The 18,376-nt window shown below is 42.0% G+C and overlaps 1 protein-coding gene across 8 annotated transcripts; it reads left to right on the top strand.

Moving 5' to 3' along the window:
• The first annotated feature begins 1,663 nt into the window (after positions 1 to 1,663).
• Positions 1,664 to 15,344, top strand: FADD (Fas associated via death domain). 8 transcript variants are annotated; one of them, XM_039533404.1, is made up of 5 exons: positions 1,666 to 1,801; positions 3,679 to 3,788; positions 10,989 to 11,140; positions 11,521 to 11,829; positions 12,497 to 15,343. In XM_039533404.1, the coding sequence occupies exons 4-5, from the start codon at positions 11,532 to 11,534 to the stop codon at positions 12,772 to 12,774; spliced, it is 576 nt and encodes a 191-aa protein (XP_039389338.1). In that variant the 5' UTR covers positions 1,666 to 1,801; positions 3,679 to 3,788; positions 10,989 to 11,140; positions 11,521 to 11,531; the 3' UTR covers positions 12,775 to 15,343. The 8 variants fall into 8 exon arrangements, with proteins under 8 accessions (XP_039389345.1, XP_039389338.1, XP_039389340.1 ...); XM_039533406.1 differs by lacking the exon at positions 1,666 to 1,801 and adding an exon at positions 2,899 to 2,965; XM_039533405.1 differs by lacking the exons at positions 1,666 to 1,801; positions 3,679 to 3,788 and adding an exon at positions 8,890 to 8,948.
• The last annotated feature ends 3,032 nt before the right edge of the window (positions 15,345 to 18,376 follow it).

Below are 18,376 nucleotides of genomic sequence, written 5' to 3'. Positions count from 1 at the left end.
GGTGCCCGCTATCTATAATTGGGTCTCCCCCTCCCAGGGGAACCCCACGCTACTATCCCCGCCTTGCCTCAATAGTGGCTACTGTCAGTCATGGTCTAGCCCCACACCCTGGGGCAGACTGCAGTATCAGCCCACTCATCACAGGCAAAGGGGGTTTGGACCTGCTGCCTTGTCCTACCCCTGGGCTGTCCTCTGCAACCCACAGTACCTATAGGCCCTTTGCTAGGCCGCAGCCTGGGGCTTTCCTGGCTAGAGCTTCCCTGGCTCCTCAGCCTATTCCCCAGCACTGCTTCACTCAGGTATCTGCGCTCAAGCCCTAAGCAGCCAGGCCCATCTCTCTCTGGAGGCAGAGAGAGACTCTTCTTGGGCTCTGGCTTCCCTGCTTCTTATAAGCCCCAGGGCTTCAGTTTGGGGCGTGGCCTCCAGCTGCAGCCACTTTCCTAGTCAGCTCAGCTCTGTCAGGCCACATTTTAAACCCCTTAAAACCCCGGAGCAGGGTCCACCCTGCTACAGAGCCCCAGGGCCTTTAAATCAACCCAGGGCTCCCAGCTGCAGAGGTGGCTGGGAGCTCCCCGGGGCTCAGGGGCAAATTAAAGGGCCTGGGGCTCGGGCCACCGCAGGAGCTCTGAGCCCTTTAAATCCCGGCCCCAGCCCAGCCACCAGAGCCACGGGCAAGATTTAAAGGGCTCTGGGCTGCCGCAGCCACGGGGAGCCCAGAGCCCTTTAAATCCCCGCCGCGGAAGCCGGTGCGGTCTGGCACAGAGTACTGGCTCTTGCCAGTACGCCGTACCGGACCATACCGGCTTACTTTCACCTCTGGAAGGGAGTAGGGTGAACATTTGGATTCCAATTTAGACATGTTTTAACTTCAATCCATACCAATTTTTATTTTTACTAATAGTGGATTTATCAGGATTTTTACTGGATCACTTTGAATCACAAACAATTTGGGGTACCTCTTTTGAATGCATATTCTCTGGTCCAGGTTCTGGTGCATGTGTCCGGGAACCATAGGTTCAATTCACTACGGGGTATTGGCTAGTATTTTACAATAACTGTTTGTAACAGGCTCATCCCACTGATATGGTAATTGTGGGTAGCTTGAACTCCAGGTGGTATCCCTATTTATTTTAATCCCTATTTTCCAGTGGTTTGGTATTCCTGTGGTGTTTATAAGTCCCACTTCCCCTTCCCAGGCATACATCTTGGTATTTCCTAAGGATTTTAAGAGTTGGATAGTATTTTTATCAGACCATTCCATAACGATCACTGGATCACAGGTAAGAATTCAGTATTGGCTTATGAGGAAGGCTGCATCTTCTCCCATGATTGCTCTAATTATCTGAGCACTAAAAGTTCTCAGAAGCAAGTAAATCCAGATCTTACACTGGAGTCTCATTTTCTATGGATTAAAATTGTGTTGCGCCTCGTGCTCAGATTCCGGGATGTCCTTTTCTGCAAAGAATTCAAACATCATTATTTATGTAAACAGTTTAATTTGTGAACCATGTACCCATTTTAGTTTTCCATCTTTTTCAATGTGGTATGCCAATGGACTAAGGCAGTCCACTATGGACTATTGGCCCCAGGTGTCTTAATTGACCTGGAGCAACTGCCATTTGGTTACCATGGTAACAGGATTTGTTTAGCCTGGGGCCAATATACCTGTTCCTCACTACTTTCCTATAGCCATCTGGCCTTTTCCCGTCACAATGTGTATTTGAATTCAACACTGCACTATGAAACCATCATGTATTGAAGGGTTTGTTTAAAGAATAGAAAAATATACTATATTTCAGAGGTAATCTTTACTTTGAATGCCAAGGGTGGGGTTCTGTGACAGTGGATTTGTTTTCTTACTCATTATTTCTGAATTCCTATGAGTAACTAGCCTAGTCATATCCTGTGTCACTTATTGGCAGCATTCAATTATCCGGAATGTAAAAGGAAATGACTACTTGAAGAACACTGTTTGAGCAGGCAGGGCACCTCCCTTTCTAATCAGAGTCCAAAAAATGTGCACCTTCCAACTGACTCATACAGAAAGGGAAAGGACTGTTTGATTATGATCTTTAATGGGAAAAGTAACATGTACTTAGTCGCACCTCTAATCAGTGATTATACTTAGACTAAACAATCCCAGGTGTCTGCATTGGCACTTGTTCTTTAAAAAATAAATGCACCTTAGTTTGGTATTAAATTATGAGTCATTGTCTGTGCTCAATACTGTGACCACAATAGGCCCAATTCTGCTCTCACGTACATCACTATCAATCAAAAGTAACTCTTCTGAAGTCAGGGGAGAAAACACCACTGATGTAAAACTAGTGTGAGGTCCCATTCAGAATTACTTCCCATTTTCTTAGTGTGAAGCCAGCTTCATTCATTCGCTTTGTTAATTGGAATTTTAGTAACTGATGGTGTGGAGGGGACCAGATTTTATTTTCCAGTCTACAAGTGTGTTGGGAAGCGAGCGCAGAAGCAGAATATTTGGGTGCTGGCAGGAAAAAGCATATGTTACTCAACAGCACCCCCTTCAGCGAAATAAGGGATATGACACTGAAGGCTCCAAAGGAACTATGTTCAGTTGGAAGAGCTCACGGCTGCAATATTCACACGGGAAAAATCTTGTCCTTACTTTTGCAGCCACAGAAGATCTGCTGCTTTTCTGCTGAGCAAGGTTGGAGCAGGATTCCAGAGGCTGAAATCAATGGGACTAGTCACATGCTTGGGCATTTGCAAAACGTGTTCCCAAGAGAGGGGCCTAAGTTGGTATAAAAATTGACCCACTCTCTGTAAAATAATTCATGGTGATGCACTTTAAACCTCTTTTTTTATAACTGTCTAGACATTTGTATTTCCAACATAAGAAGAGACAACACACACACACTTACTTACTTCAGCTCTGTTAAGTATTTCCCTTCCCCTGTTTTTATTGGGTTGGGAACTGTAAGGAAGATGGCAGGTAAGTAAGATAATAAATGTATACAACATTTAGACACTAAGTGATAGCAAGTTAGCTTTGGGATTGGCAGTCAAGACTCCTAGAGTGCCAGCTCTGCCACTGATTTACTATGTGATTCTAGACAAGTCATTTAGTGTCTCTGTTCCTCAGTTTCCCCATGTGTAAACATTTATATGTGGCTTAATTAAAAAGTGTGGTTTTAGTGGGCTGCAATGTAATGTTAAGCTAACGTGTGGATGTATCATAATAGTTACTTGTATAATGTCTGTTACTTACATTGTATGATAAACATTGATATTAAATATAAGGAAAAATCAAAGATAAGAGGTTTTTAGCTAGGGAAAAATAAACAAAAGTTTAAAATTTACCTTTCCTCTAAAGGTAATTTAATTTAATTTAACTGATGCTAGCCTTCTCCTGCCAATAGCAACACAACATAAATGTATCAACAGTTGGTTGGATTAAGGCTCCCTGTGTTTCAATAGTAAATTCAGCCATTGGTAACAATTGATTTTTTTGTTGCTGTTGTTACTTGGCCAAATGTTTTAACTGTTTGCAAGATATTTATGCCAAAGTTCAGTTCCTTGGCTGTACTTGTGTATTTTTTCCCACAAAGAGCTATTTCAGAAGTCCATCTCTAATTTTCTCTCTTTTGAACCATAATAATTTTACATTTCCAATAGTCCCTTTCATCCTGGACAATTCCCTTTTAGGATCCTGAAGCACTTACAAACAGTACAGAAACAGCTTCCTCATCAAAATGCAGCCACCTATGGAGTGAAAGGCAGCCACAACACTGCACACAGCACACTTGTAGAGAAGGGTAAGTTTTGGCCAAAGACCCAAGGGCAAACCACTTCATTAACGAAAAGTACCAGGGGAACTTTAATGTCCATGCAGAGCATTCATGATCTCACATACAAAAGACCCTCAAGATAGGTGTAGTGTAAGAACCTGGATATATAACAAATTTCATGGAACTCAGCTTATCTAGCTTAGAAGTACAAAGAAATGAGATATTATCCAGCTAAATTACTTTTCTTGTCCTTGTTCTTTTACTTCCCTCTGGATTTTTACTTAGTTTCTCCTTAACTACAATATTCTTCAGTATTTCTGTCAGAGATACCCATAAGTTCCTTAAAAGAGAATGATACTCAATACCTATTTAGTTGAAAGTCAGATAGGTAACTTATCTCCATCATTCAAATCTATTTAAGCCTATTTAAATTGAAGACATCACCTCTAAGTTCCAGCTACCAATTGATTCCCATGTTCAGCCATTGACAATAGCCTGTTTCAATTATGTTTTCCTCTTTTTTTCTGGCCAGAAAAGTAAGACTACTTTCTTTCACAGCCCCATTCTGGATGGGATGTGTTTTAGGAGATCCCTTCCATTCCAAAGGAAGAGAATGCCAGCAAAATGATTTATCACACCTGGCTGGAATGCAATTAATTTCAATATCACACCATTTTGGATGCCCCCCTTCTTCTTTCTATTTGTCAAGATAATAACCACATGGCCCTTACCAGTTTTCCCACTCTTATGATAGTCAGCCCAGCCAATCTTACAAAAGCCACTTATCCACCTGTAAAGCAACAGCAGGAGGGAGGCAAGCTTTCTCAAGTCCCATCCACTTTGAATCCAACTTCTACCTCTGAAGCAACCTGTTGGCTTTCTCCTCACCCTGCAGCTGGGGCACCAATTTTGATCCGAATAGTCAGGTCATATATGTGGTAGCAGCTCTTTTAAATACATGTTCCTGAGCTCTCCTCTAATCTGTACAATCTCAGTCATGAGCTACTACCGATCCAGTGAGCCCTCTTACCTCAGCTACTCAGGTATATGAGGGAGCAGGGCACCACGCTAAAGTATCAAATTGATTTAGACTTTCATCATATAAAAGGCAAACAAAATAAATATGAACTGACAGATTTGTAGCTCAGAAACAAGGCAAGAGATGAAATATATAAAGTGATACTGCAATATATATTATATCCTTCATACCCAGGGTTCCCAGTCATGGGAAGGGAAAGCAATCTTTTTTAAATGAGAGAGAGTGGTCTGATAAAGAAATCAGATCCCTTATTTTCCAAGCTTACCACAGGCACGTCATTGAGGAGAGGAGTGGAAGACATTGTTTATATGAGGCTGTTTGGCCAGTTTGTATAGATGCACTGACCTCAGACCCAGAGGACACTGCTTGAGAGTAATAAAGAAAGCACAGTAATTGCAGCTGGATGCAGCAGCTCCGATATGATGGCAATCAGCACTAATACCTACATTAGATTAGAGTAGGTAAACCATTGGTCCCACAGGAAGCATTGTGTGATCCCAGCCATTAGAATACAGAAAGAAATATGCAGGGGACCAGACTGCTAGAATGAGGCAAACCCAGCCAGATGGGCCAAAGCTGGCCTTCGCAAAGCACCTTCCAAAAGTGTAACACAAACCCACTTAGCAAAACCATTGCTATATATGTCACTTAAATATCGTTAATATACACTACACACAACTTGGTATGTTGTTTTAAAAGCAACGACAAGTTAACAAATGATGTGGCTCTCAATAGACATCTAAGCTGTACCATCTATACCACATTTACATGCACAAAGTAACTGAAGCCAACTCATAGGGCAGAGAGCAAAATCCTTTACAGAATACATTTTGCATTCTTTAGTGGATGCCTAGATACCTTGGAGACTGGCACCTTATAGAAATCTAGAGAGTTGGAGTTCTTACTAATGCTGTTCTCGGAACTCTAAAGCACAGATCTGTTGAATGTTCTATAAAGCTTTGAGCTCCCTCTGTCTGATTTTGTAAGATATTGCCCATGAAATCTAGCTATCATTTGATTATGTGACAGGATCACTCTCAGAGCGAAATATCTGGAAAACTGTCACTGAAATCTGAGCTGGTCAAATACCTATGGTAGTTTTTGATAAACTTTATTCTGTACTTTGAAAAGGTTACAATTTGTTGCCCACTGGCAGACATCTTCACTCAACCCTGTGAATTGGCTTTAGAGGCAATAGGCTAAAGGAAAGCAAGCTGCTTGGGTTTTTCAACTGTGCATGTATCAGACTAGCCTTAACAGACCAAATTCAGGCTTGGTAAAAATGAGTGCCATTCCATTGTGCCAAATTTCAGAGGTGAGGCTAAGGGAATTAAACAGAGTTGATTTATATCTTTAAGCCCCGGAGTGTGTCAGTGATACCAATTTAGACTCCCCTACACTCATATTTACATACCGAACTGCAATTACATCACTTCACATATCAGCTCTGAATCTGGCCCTTATGGGTGTCTAAAATAATCTGAGGCCTGGTCTACACTAGGAGTTTACGTCGAATTTAGCAGCGTTAATTCGACTTAACCGTGCACCCGTCCACACCAGGAAGCTAATTAGTTCAACCTAGAGGGCTCTTTAGTTCGAATTCTGTACTCCTCCCCGACGAGGGGAGTAGCGCTAAATTCGACATGGCTATGTCGAATTAGGCTATGTGTGGACGGAAATCGACCTTAGTAGCTCTGGGAGCTGTCCCACAGTACACCACTCTGTTGATGCTCTGGACAGCAGTCCGAGGTTGGATGTTCTGACCAGCCACACAGGAAATGCCCAGGGAAAATTTGACACGCTCTGGCGCCGTGTGGATGTTCTGCAGGACCGCAGGCAGGAGGACAGAGCACCCCTGCACTGTATCTGCAGCCGCCCTCCCCTGCCACAAAGTCCCAAACCCCCCTCACCCAAAGTAACAAGAAGGAGGGGCGACAGGGGCTGTGAAAACTGTCACTGCACCCCTGCAGAGTGCACAAATACAAGAAGGCTCTCATTCCCTAAATGTTGAGAAGTCCTTCCCTTCCTGGCTCACCAAAGCCCCAATCCCAGTTTCATCCCCTAACTGTGTAGTTGATTATTAAATGTAGTTTGCTGTTAATTACTATTTCCGTCAAGTTTTTCTACAGAAGACTGTCTGTGAAGGGGGTGGGGAAGGGGGTTGTTAATTGCATAGGACAGTCACCTTTACCAGGGTACAGACACGGGGGCAGGATCAACAGCAGGTCACACACACAGTGCAGTCAGTAGGCACCCGGGTCGGTCTGGGAGGTCATTTCCATGTTCTGTGTGGGTGGGTGCGTGACTTTGTGGCATGGGAGGGCGGTTACAGAACTTATGCAGCGGTCCTTGTCCCAGACCACAGAGCCATGCAGCAGGGGAATCTGTAACTGTCCTCCCCCGCCACAAGGTCACATAGCCCCCGCACACAGAGTCCCGAAAAGGAGGGATGGCAAGCTCCGTTGAAACAACCAGTCCGGGACTGCAGACCGCTCTAGGAGCAGGAGCCTATCATTCCCTTGAGTGTAGAAGCGGTGTTAATATCACTGCACACCCTACCCACCACAGTCTGTGTCCCTGTTTCAACAAGCTCCGATGGCAAGCTCCGTTGAAACAACCAGTCCGGGACTGCAGACCGCTCTAGGAGCAGGAGCCTATCATTCCTTGAGTGTAGAAGCGGTGTTAATATCACTGCACACCCTACCCACCACAGTCTGCGTCCCTGTTTCAACCCTTTAACGCAAATTCATTAATAAAGAAAATGTTGTTAATTAACAATGTTCCATTAACTTTATTTTTAAACGTGTGTTGGAAGGGGGGAAACGTGGTGAACGGGGTATGTAACCGCAGAAGAAAGTCAACAGCAACTGAAGCAGGGGCAGGTTCAGCTTCTCTGTAAAGAAACTGAACAGTCACAGGTTACCCTGCTCCCTGAGGAACCTAGCTTTCAAAGCCTCCCGGATGCACAGCGCTTCCCGCTGGGCTCTTCTAATTGCACGGCTGTCTGGCTGAGCGTAATCAGCAGCCAGGCGATTTGCCTCAACCTCCCATCCCGCCATAAAGGTCTCCCCCTTGCTCTCACAGAGATTGTGGAGCACACAGCAAGCTGCAATAACAATGGGGATATTGGTTTTGCTGAGATCCGAGCGAGTCAGTAAGCTCCTCCATCTCCCCTTGAGACGTCTGAAAGCACGTTGAATGATGACAGTTACCCAAGACCACCCTCGACACATTTTTCCCCCCAGCATGCATTGTGGGGAAATCCCAGAATTCAAATGGGCAGCGGGGACTGCGGGAACTGTGGGATAGCTTCCCACAGTGCACCGCTTCCAATGTCGATGCTTGCCCTGTTAGTGTGGACTCACAAAGTCGAATTAGTGTCCTTAGTGGACACACAAATTCGACTTTGTAAGGTCGATTCCACAAAATCGAATTAAATGAAATCGAACTAATCTGGTAGTGTAGACATACCCTGAGTTTAAAATGGTTTAATCTACATGCTGAGGGAGCTACCAAAAAGGTGTAAATTATTGTAATTTAGAGTTCCTTTGCATAGACTCAGCCTGAACTGAGTTCCACATATTTTTCTTGTTTCATGGTGCACTGTTTGATAGATTCATATTTTATTGCAGAATAAAAATGTACACTAGAATGCCTCATTCTGTACAATCAGACTTTATATTGCTTGTTACTAGGCCTTATGCCCGTTAACTCCTTACATTCTGAACCTGAGTATTTCAAATTGTTGTGATGTGAATGGATCTTTCCTGCTTGACCTCATTACACCAGCCCACAGTAACTCTGGTGTCTCATGCCTTTGTTTAAAGGCATCATCAGGACACAAGAAAGAAAATACATAGCCCTACTGTAGGGAATGTAAGTACCTGTAGTGAGTTCTATCATGTCCTACATTATCAGTGTTAATAATTCTCTCCAGTATTATCATATCCTCTCCATATGACACTGCCGCTGGTAATTCTCCCCTTCCTGCAGCATTTGCGGCTCCCACAGAACCAGCCCTTTAAGCAGGTCTGATATTCCATCCAGTGGAGGGCAGTGGTGCTGCATATACATTAGGCAGCTTATAACACCTGCCTGATAGGAAATCCACCCACTTCTCCTGGATCAAAGAAGAAGAGAGGAGTCTGGTAAAGACACCAGTATTAATCCTGATTTTTGTGATTAGTTGGAGGTAGGGTCAGAGAAGGTTTCACATGTACCACAGGGATGATAAAATTTAAAGGGAATATTTGTTTGGGGGTGGTTGGTTCTTTTGGGATTTTTTACTATTTTTGCCAGAAAGCTAAGGTGTAGAAAATGGCTTTTGGCCTCCTTAAAACTGGGGTGTGAGGATGGAGATATGGGAGACACAGACAATAACCGCTGAGTTTATGTAGGTGAGATTGAAAACTCTTTGGGGCAGGGACTGTACCTTCTGTGTATGTACAGTGCCTAGTAAACTGAAGGCTGTGCTGGAAATAATTAATAATGTGTGTGGTCTGGGGAAGAGAGTGAGAGAGCTCCCCCTCCTACACACACACACCAGAGTACAGGGGAGAAGTTCAGGTTGGGTTACAAGTCATGAGAAAAGTCCAGGGGTTGGTCCCTGAAAAGCCCATAATCGCAAGTTCCCCAGAGCTTAGCAATATCAGGGCTAAACTTATGCTGGGAGCTTTTCTTAAAACTAAAAGCTTTCTCTGTATAAAAATAGGCTTGAAAATATTAATTGATTGCTGGGTTTGAAATTTTGTCTGATTTTCTTAATAATCATGAGGTATTCATAATTCTAGGCTTTACTTTTGAGGTCAGTGAAATTCATGATAATAGGTCCCTCAGCTTTTAGAAGAACCTGATATCAATTCATTGCTGTGGATGGGGCAGTATAACTCAGGCAGCTGCTGCTACTCCTGCAGCTGAGTTGACTCCTCCATTGAGCAGCCATTGACTTTTGGCCACTAGGGGAAACATCTTAATAGCATAAGGGACAAGGAATAAAGGACTCCTATGGTCTGACTCTGGCTGTGACACTGGGTCCCTTTGTGGCCTTTATCAACTCACTTTACCACTTAACTGCTGTGATTCATTCCCCTCTTGAAAAGAGAAAATAAGTAGGCATTTCAGATTTATGTGCTGATTGATAGATTGTAAAGCACTATGTAAATGCTAAACTTGACCAGATGCCATAAAATCCTTCAGCAAAGGGGGGCTTAGAACCCCTGGCTTATTTAAACTCTTACCATTCGCAAATGTTTTAAAATTGCAGGAAACTATGCACAGATAACCAGTCAAGCAGCTAGACCTGCTTTTTCCTGCAGCAGGAGGTGAACTGAATGTTTGCACCAAACACATACATTTTGTATAACAGAACATAAAATGACTCTGTTAACTTTATGCAGTCCTCACAATGGTTTATATGGTAAATAAGGTTTAACCTGTCCTCATATGTATTCTGAACTTGGTCACCTACTTTTCTGTGCTGTTAATATCCTAAACACTAATCTCTGCAGGAAACTACAGTATATGGAATAGGCACAATGTACTTAGCAGTGAGCACCCTCACTTACTCCATAATTGCCCCATCCTAATTTATCTACCTCTACACTGAAAAATCCAAGTACACTTCCAGGGGGCCGGTTTAAACATGATGTCATAGTTCAAGCTCAATTTAGGTACGGAGAACTGAGAAAGGTGTGAAAATAGGCTTGCGATTCTTTTATGATTAGGGCTTAGTATTGGATTAGTTAAAAAAAATGCTAACTTAATTCTTAGTGTAAATCCACTGACAAAGAAAATTACACCAGGCATAAATTTGTCCCACTTTTTTAGTATGAAATAAACCTTTATGCAGCTACCATAATAATTCAGAGTAAAACTTCCAAATATTTTCACATTCTTTTCTATTTTTTGTATTTTTGAACATCAGTTTTTACTCTTGATGTTACAATTCTTAAGGGGAAGGATTTGATTTACATATATACACAAACCTTAACTGTGATGTTTTACTTAACATACAGTTGAATTGCTTTGCTTTTTCATAATTTAGGACCATTTTGGACAGGTCTTCTGTTGATCTTTAGACTACAGATTTTAATGTATTTATCCAGTAGTATTGTGTACATGGTATGTGTGTGTATATGGTAGGATAGATAGTTGTATCATATTGCCATCTACTGTTCTCTGGAAAATAGAGCACTCCCTGAGGCTGAAGTGTTTGCATCACTCATTCATGTGATTTCCGGCGACAGGCAGATCTCTGTGTAAAAGGAAAGCTGCCTTCAGCACAGTGAAGTTTTTCTTCATCGGAGCTAGGCTTTCAGGGCAACATAGATTAAACCAGGAAGTAAGTAGCAGCTCCTCTGAAATGAAACATATCTTTACATATTGTTCATAATAACAATTCGATTTCCAAGAGAAAGTATATTGAAGTTTGTTCCAAACTTTGGAAAGTGTAAGATTTTAGTTACTGATAACGACAGTGCATTGTGAAAGTGAAAGTAAGAAATGTTTGTAGAGAAATAGCTAATGTTAATTGCCTTCCAGGGAGGTAATCATCCCAAAGAGCTTTTATTTTTGTTTTTAAGAACGTGTCTATTTAATAAAAGAAAGTTTTATCTTCAAATAAAAGGTGTTTCTTAGGCATGTAGAAAGCAAAGAACTTGTGAGACTTCCTGTATGTTTTCTTACACACAAAGCATTTTTTTTCTTGATATTCTTTCACAGGGCTTACCAAAATGGACCCATTTTTGTCTCTCCTGCATTCATTTTCCATGAGCTTATCTGACAATGAGCTCTCTGCCCTTAAATTTCTGTGCCTGAGCAAAATTGGCAAAAGGAAGCTTGAGTCTGTCAAAACTGGCAGTGATCTCTTCACCATCCTCCTTGAACAGCGGGAGATTGAAAGAGAGAAGGTAGATTTTCTCCAACTCATGATCAAAACCATTAAAAGAGAAGATCTGATAATGCAACTACAGGAGTTCATAGAAGGTGGACAAGGCGATGTTGTCAACCATCTAGATGAGAAAGAAAAATGTAAGTGGACTCATCTTATTTTTATTTTGCAAACTAAGACCGTGGCAAACACTGAAATGTTTTTTTGTTTTTGTTTTTTTAGTAGAGTAGATGTGGAAATCTTTCAATCTAACCCCTAACACTATTGCACAGGAACACTTTGGAGCAGAGGTCTGCCTCGCTCTTTAAAAAAAAAAAAAAGTGAATAATGTTTCAAATAGTCAGAAATAGTTTTGTGGTGAAATTTGCCCCTCTGCAAAAGACCAGTACCTGGACTGTGCATTATTCGAATCTCACTCACCCTTAACAAGGACTTTCAAACTAGCACTATTTCTGGCTCTAGACTGCTGCATGGAATTTCACACACTAGCTTCTGCACTGGCCACATGCAGGAGGGTGAGGGAGTACATGCTGCAACCAGCTTTTTGGATAGGGGAGCTGCGCTACCCTGGCACTCATGGAGAAGTTTTGTCATTGTGTGACACAAGGCCTCTGAAAACTCCATCAGGTCTGAGGTGTTTCTACACTGCCCTCAGCACATCCAGTGGCTTTACTGCGACAATGAGGTCCTTAATATATACATGGACAAACCTATACAGTAAGAATTAATAGAGAAATGCACATTGTAAATGTCTCTTTGTAAATCACTCATTTGGCATAAACTGGATTTTGCCATTTTATTTTTCAGGTCAGCAGAATGTAGCTTTTGAAGTTATATGTGACAACGTTGGGAAGAACTGGAAAATGCTAGTTCGAAGATTAGGAATTTCTGATACAAAAATTGACAGAATTCTAACAGCCAATCCTTATAACTTGCAAGAACAATTGATGCAGTCACTTCGAGAGTGGCAGAAATGGAAGGGAAAGGAAGCGAAGGTTGCTGATTTAATAAAAGCCCTTCGGGATTGCAAAATGAACTTGGTAGCAGACAAAGTCGAACATGAACTTTTACAACGGGAGGACTAAAACTAAATGAAATCAAAATAATATATATAAAATGCAACATTAAAACTGAGAGCTTAAATAAAAAAGAAGGGAATGCTGTTTAATTGTTAGAACAGGAGTTAGGATACTCCATCATTCATTTAGGAGCTTAGATTCACATTTAGAGACACAGACCAAGACTTTCAGAAAACACTTATGATTTTGGGTCCTTAATTTTTGGATTCTCAATCTGAGGCAATGTAAAGGTTTTGATATTTCAGAAAATGCTGATTACCTGCCCTTTGAGAATCCTTATCTTTTATCAAGTTAGGCATCCAAAATCATTAGTATCTTATGAAAATTCTGGCCTTAGCCGCTGATTTGTAGATACTTAAATCACAGTCATATTTAGTCACTCAAGTGTGAAATTCTCTTTGCCTCCCACATCTACCAAATAGGAATATTACTACGGACTTGCAGTACCTACCTCGAAGGAGTGTTGTGAAGCTTATTCTTGTAATGCTTATAAGGAAGTTTGTGCTCCCTGAATGAAGTGCTTCTTCCAAAGTGCAAAATATTATTCTTTAATTCACAAAAATCAAGAAATTCAAAGTTGCAATTCCTTCAGTAGCCATAGCTCAGTCCACTATCCATATATGGTATTTTGTATGACTGCAGGTGCTTTAAAAAATTTGCCTTGAAATATGTACTTGAGGTGATTGCTGTGGGAACCTGACTTATATGCATTTCCAAATTTTTAAGGTGGCTAAATAATTTTGTTCGTAATAAAAAACCCAAAACAGATACTATGCCCTTCCTGCCAGATCTTGAGAGGTAAGGAATATGTTCTGAATGGTGCTTCAAGCGCTCCTTTTCCATGCAAGGATGTTAAGTACCATATCAAATTAGGCCTTAAGATTGCAGTGCAAGGGGCCCAGCAGTTCTCGTGGCCTTTCCTCAGCTCAGAAGTGCCTGTTTTCAGAATAAACTGCCTGAGACAAAGGGTTTATATTAAGTGCCTTCCCTGCCATAAAGAAAGGGATGCTAGCCTGATACCGTAAAATACATAGAAAGACCTTGCCCTGTAGTTGCGTAGGGGGCCTTCCTTGTTCCTCCTGCAAAAGATTTCCCCCATTGTAACTATACATCTGAAGATGCTGCTCACAGCCACCACCACAGAGACTCTGACAGCCCACCCTGTTAGTAGAAGCCATTTGGATCATCCACCCAGTTTTCAATGGGAAAGTAGAATTCAGTTGTCCGTGCTCTTGATAACATCGCATGTTAAGATAAAGAGATACAGAGTGAATAAACAGAAGCTTTTCTTATGGAGAAATGAAGTTACTGAAGAAAATATAATCCCATCACCTACAGTTTATCCACCCTGCTATGCAGATGAGGATCAGCTCTCCTTCACCACATGGTGCTCTAATTGAAGGTGGCTGCAGGTCCAATACTCCTTTCATCAGCTTTCTTCAGTTTTCCTTCACATCAGCTCCTTAATACCACTCCCTTCAAGGAACCCATAAACAGCCCACAGTCAAAAAAGCATGAATGGGCAAGGCCAGTTTAAGGTCATGTGGGGCCTCCTGCAAACTTCAAATTTGGCCCTTACACTAACCCAAGATTGTGAAAACTGCACCTACTTTAAGACCTGCTTTCATGCCTTCTGTGTCACCTGTGTCTAGGGTGACCATACAGCAAGTGTGAAAAATCGGGACAGGGATGGGGGGTAATAGGTGCCTATGTAAGAAAAAGCTCCAAAAATCGGCACTGTCCTTATAAAAATGGGACATCTGGTCACCTTACCTATGTCTAGTGCCAGCATCTTGCATGAGTTCCTCTGAAATCAAAATTGATGTGACTTTGACTAGGACAGCTGGTGGACTCCAAAACATCCTACCAAGAACATAATGTAAAATTCATACCTAAAGGGAGAGGCTTCACTTTGCTGTTGAACCTGTCCCGTTTTGTTTTGTGTAGCTGATAGCATACTGCTCTTTGTCAGTTTCTCACTACATGGCAGCATCACTGCACTCAGCACCAGTATGAAATTGACAAGAAGCCTGAAATTCAACAGGAATGACAGCAGGCAGAAACAACACTATCATGAGTGTCTCCATATTTTCAGTTCAGTTGATGTCTGAGCTTCAGAAATTGACAAGTTAACACATGATTACAATTACTAGAAAGGTTGAAGTAATGTGTACCCAGTACCTTCATACAACATTGTCATAAGGGCTTTTCTTAAGAAGCTGAACAATGAAAGATTGGCACACAGATATTTATGATCTTAATAAGCCAGAGACCAATGTTTGCAAGTGTCTACACAGAAAGGAGTAAAGGGTGATGCTGTAGCTTTCACATGTTTGCCTTTGTGCATATAGAGTTTCAAGCAATTAAACTGTAATAGAACAATAGCTTGCTTTTCCTGTATCTCATACAGACTTCAGAAGGAGTTTAGTTTTTAAAAACTAATGAATAAATAAATTCTGAATTCAGTGCTGAATAAAATTCTAATCTTGAGCTGAATGACTAATTCAAAAAAATTTATTTTGTTAAAATGTCTATGGATTTTTTTTCATTATTCTTCCCACTCTAAAGATAACACTATCTGTTTCAAAATGTTCGGCCTATCATTCTCTATATTCGGGGGGGGGGGAGGGGATTGGTAATGTTGGCTGGATGAGCTGTTATGTTTACAGAAAACACAAATGTAATTGAGTAGTGAAATAGCAAGTGAAACAGCAAACCTCCTCTGCAACAACTCAAAGTTCAATGTCCCAAGCATTTTCTCCTCATTACTTTTTCCCCTTAATTCCCAATATTTAACATAACATATGGTCTTTTGGATCACAGCAGATATACCTATATATATGATACAAAGATTATAAATATGGTACTTCTTGCATGTAATTAGAATATCTTCTTTTGAGAACTGAAATAGTTTTTTATTTTTGAAGGGAGCAGCACCTGATCCATACTATGGTTAAAACGAAATTTGCTCAGGAATTGGAACATAATATAAAATTTGTTGACCCTATGAAATAAGGAAGTAATTGGTGGGGGAGGGGAGTGGTAGGATGCACTAAATAGATCATGTTTGAATTTCTGCAAGTAAGGTTGAAATTGTAATGTAAGATTTTATATGTGCATTTCACAAATGTTATTTCTTAAAACATCTTTCCTTTCATGAAAAAATGAATTTGGTATCTGTGTTGGTAGAGGAGAAAAAGGTAAAAATGTGCAGTGGTCAATTATATATTTCCCTGTTTTGACATAACGGAAGAAAAGGAGAAATATGGGAGCCTTCATTCAAAGTTTAATTTTTTCTTGAGTTCCCAATATCAAAAATTTGTGAATAAAAATCCAAAATTCAGCTTCTTATAGTCACATAAACTGTGAGGGAAACTGTGTCTTGTGATTACTACGGGGAACTAGAAGACCTCTCTTTTGTTCCTAATTCTGCCACTAGCCTCCTCTAAGCTTGGAGAGGAAAAAAAATCACTTGGCCTCTATATGCTTCAATTTCCCCAAATATAGAATGGGAGTAAAAAGAGTTCACCATAATTATCAGGCTCTGAGAACAAAGTATTGTCATTAATGCTTCCTCACCCACTCACAAATTATGAACAGCAAAAGTTTAAATGAAACACATGCAAAGCTAATCTCTCATTTAAATTTTGTGAATCCCTACATTATGTGGCTTATAAATGAAGTCATATTACTGCCTTTATAACCTTTTAATATAGAGTTTAAAGGGAGAGCATAAAGTCATATCCTTAAAATAATAAATAGCATTAAAACTCAAAAATGTTAGAAATATTTCCCCATTCTGTGCTTACTTTTTGTATTTCACTTTTTGTACAATAAAAATAAAACTAGATTTTCTTTTAATGTGCATTGCTAGTCAGTTTCGCTTCCTGGTTCTCATGCGCAATGATGCAATGCTTAGATTACAAAAAATGTAGGTGAATGCTTAAAGCCAAACAAAAATTTGTTTTCAATTATACTTGTTAAATGGAATTAAAACATTTAAATTGAATACTAAACCTTGTTTTTAAATAGTGGCAATACTAAAACCTACATTTTGGGCATTGGTTACTAGTGTTCATTTTAATAAAATCAAACACTATAACATGTAAGATTTACTACCGTGTCTCTTGGAATTTCTTATAGTTACTACTGGGGCACAATTGCCACCGTACGGCGATGTGAATGTACCACATCATTCTAAAGTAGGCCAGTGTAATCTCAGAAAGGTTCTGCCTCCTCTGGAGAGCCTGAAACCAAATCCCTGCACACAGTGTTGCATGGGGAAGAAATGTGATGTAAAAGAGTGCCCTAAATTTCTCTCTCTTTTTAAATCTGACCATGCAATGTTCAGTAAAGACTCAGGAGGCTTATTGGGCAGGAGAGAAGGCACAGCACTTTAAAAAAAAAATCATAGAATCATAGAATATCAGGGTTGGAAGGGACCTCAGGAGGTCATCTAGTCCAACCCCCTGCTCAAAGCAGGACCAATTCCCAACTAAATCATCCCAGCTAGGGCTTTGTCAAGCCTGACTGTGACGGGCGGGACAGCCCCGCACTGGTACAGCAGGGGTTAACCCTTCTTTGCTAGCAGAGGAAGCCACGCCCAGGAAGTTCTGCTGGGCATGCTCCAACTGGCAGACCGGTATAAAAGCCTGCAGGTCTGCTCAGTCTGGGCTGGCCACTGAGGGAGAAGGATGCAGACTGTCAGCTCCTGCAGAAGGAGAGCCAGTGAGCCTGGGCCGGGGCGTCAGCCGAGCTGAGGCCGTACCGGAGACCCCGGAGAGGGACGCCTGCCGTGAGGGACCTATGGGGGAACCGCTCCCACAACGCCGACGTCCAGCCAGACAGGGTAGGAAGTGACCCAGGGGATTGTAGAGACTGACAGCCTTAAAGCTGCAGTACCGCTTGGCGTGTTGCGGGCGGATCCCCGCCGAGCGGGTGGCAAGGAGAGCTTGCCACAATCAGGGCCCTGGGTCGGGGCTTGGTGGAGAGGGCGGGCCTGAGTCCCCCTACCCCACCCCTTAATACCCTGCCCCGAAGGGGGCGTCTATGGACTCCGGCTGCTAGGCCGCGCTGCCCTGCCCCGAAGGGGGTGTCTATGGACTCCGGCTGCTAGGCCGCACTGCCCCGCCCTGAAGGGGGCGTCTATGGACTCCCGGCCGCTAGGCCGTAATACGCCGGCTGCCAGGGGCAGACCGAAGGACAAGTGAGTGGTGTGGCGCTAGGCCCCCAGCCTGCCCCTGCCACAAGGGGGTGCTGGGGTGTCAGACCCGTCACACTGACCTTAAAAACCTCTAAGGAAGGAGATTCCACCACCTCCCCAGGTAACCCAGTTTTTCCTAATATCCAACCTAAACCTCCCCCACTGCAACTTGAGACCATTACTCCTTGTTCTGTCATCTGCTACCACTGAGAACAGTCTAGATCCATCCTCTTTGGAACCCCCTTTCAGGTAGTTGAAAGCAGCTATCAAATCCCCCCTCATTCTTCTCTTCTGCAGACTAAACAATCCCAGTTCTCTCAGCCTCTCCTCGTAAGTCATGTGCTCCAGCCCTCTAATCAATGCATGAACACAGCTCAATCTGAGTCTGTTCAGGCTTCTGGAAAC

Source organism: Mauremys reevesii, linkage group 4 (genome assembly GCF_016161935.1).
Source record: "Mauremys reevesii isolate NIE-2019 linkage group 4, ASM1616193v1, whole genome shotgun sequence".
NCBI classification, from domain to species: Eukaryota; Metazoa; Chordata; order Testudines; family Geoemydidae; genus Mauremys; species Mauremys reevesii.
Note: the sequence above shows the minus strand (reverse complement) of the source record. Positions and strands in the feature narration are given on the sequence as shown.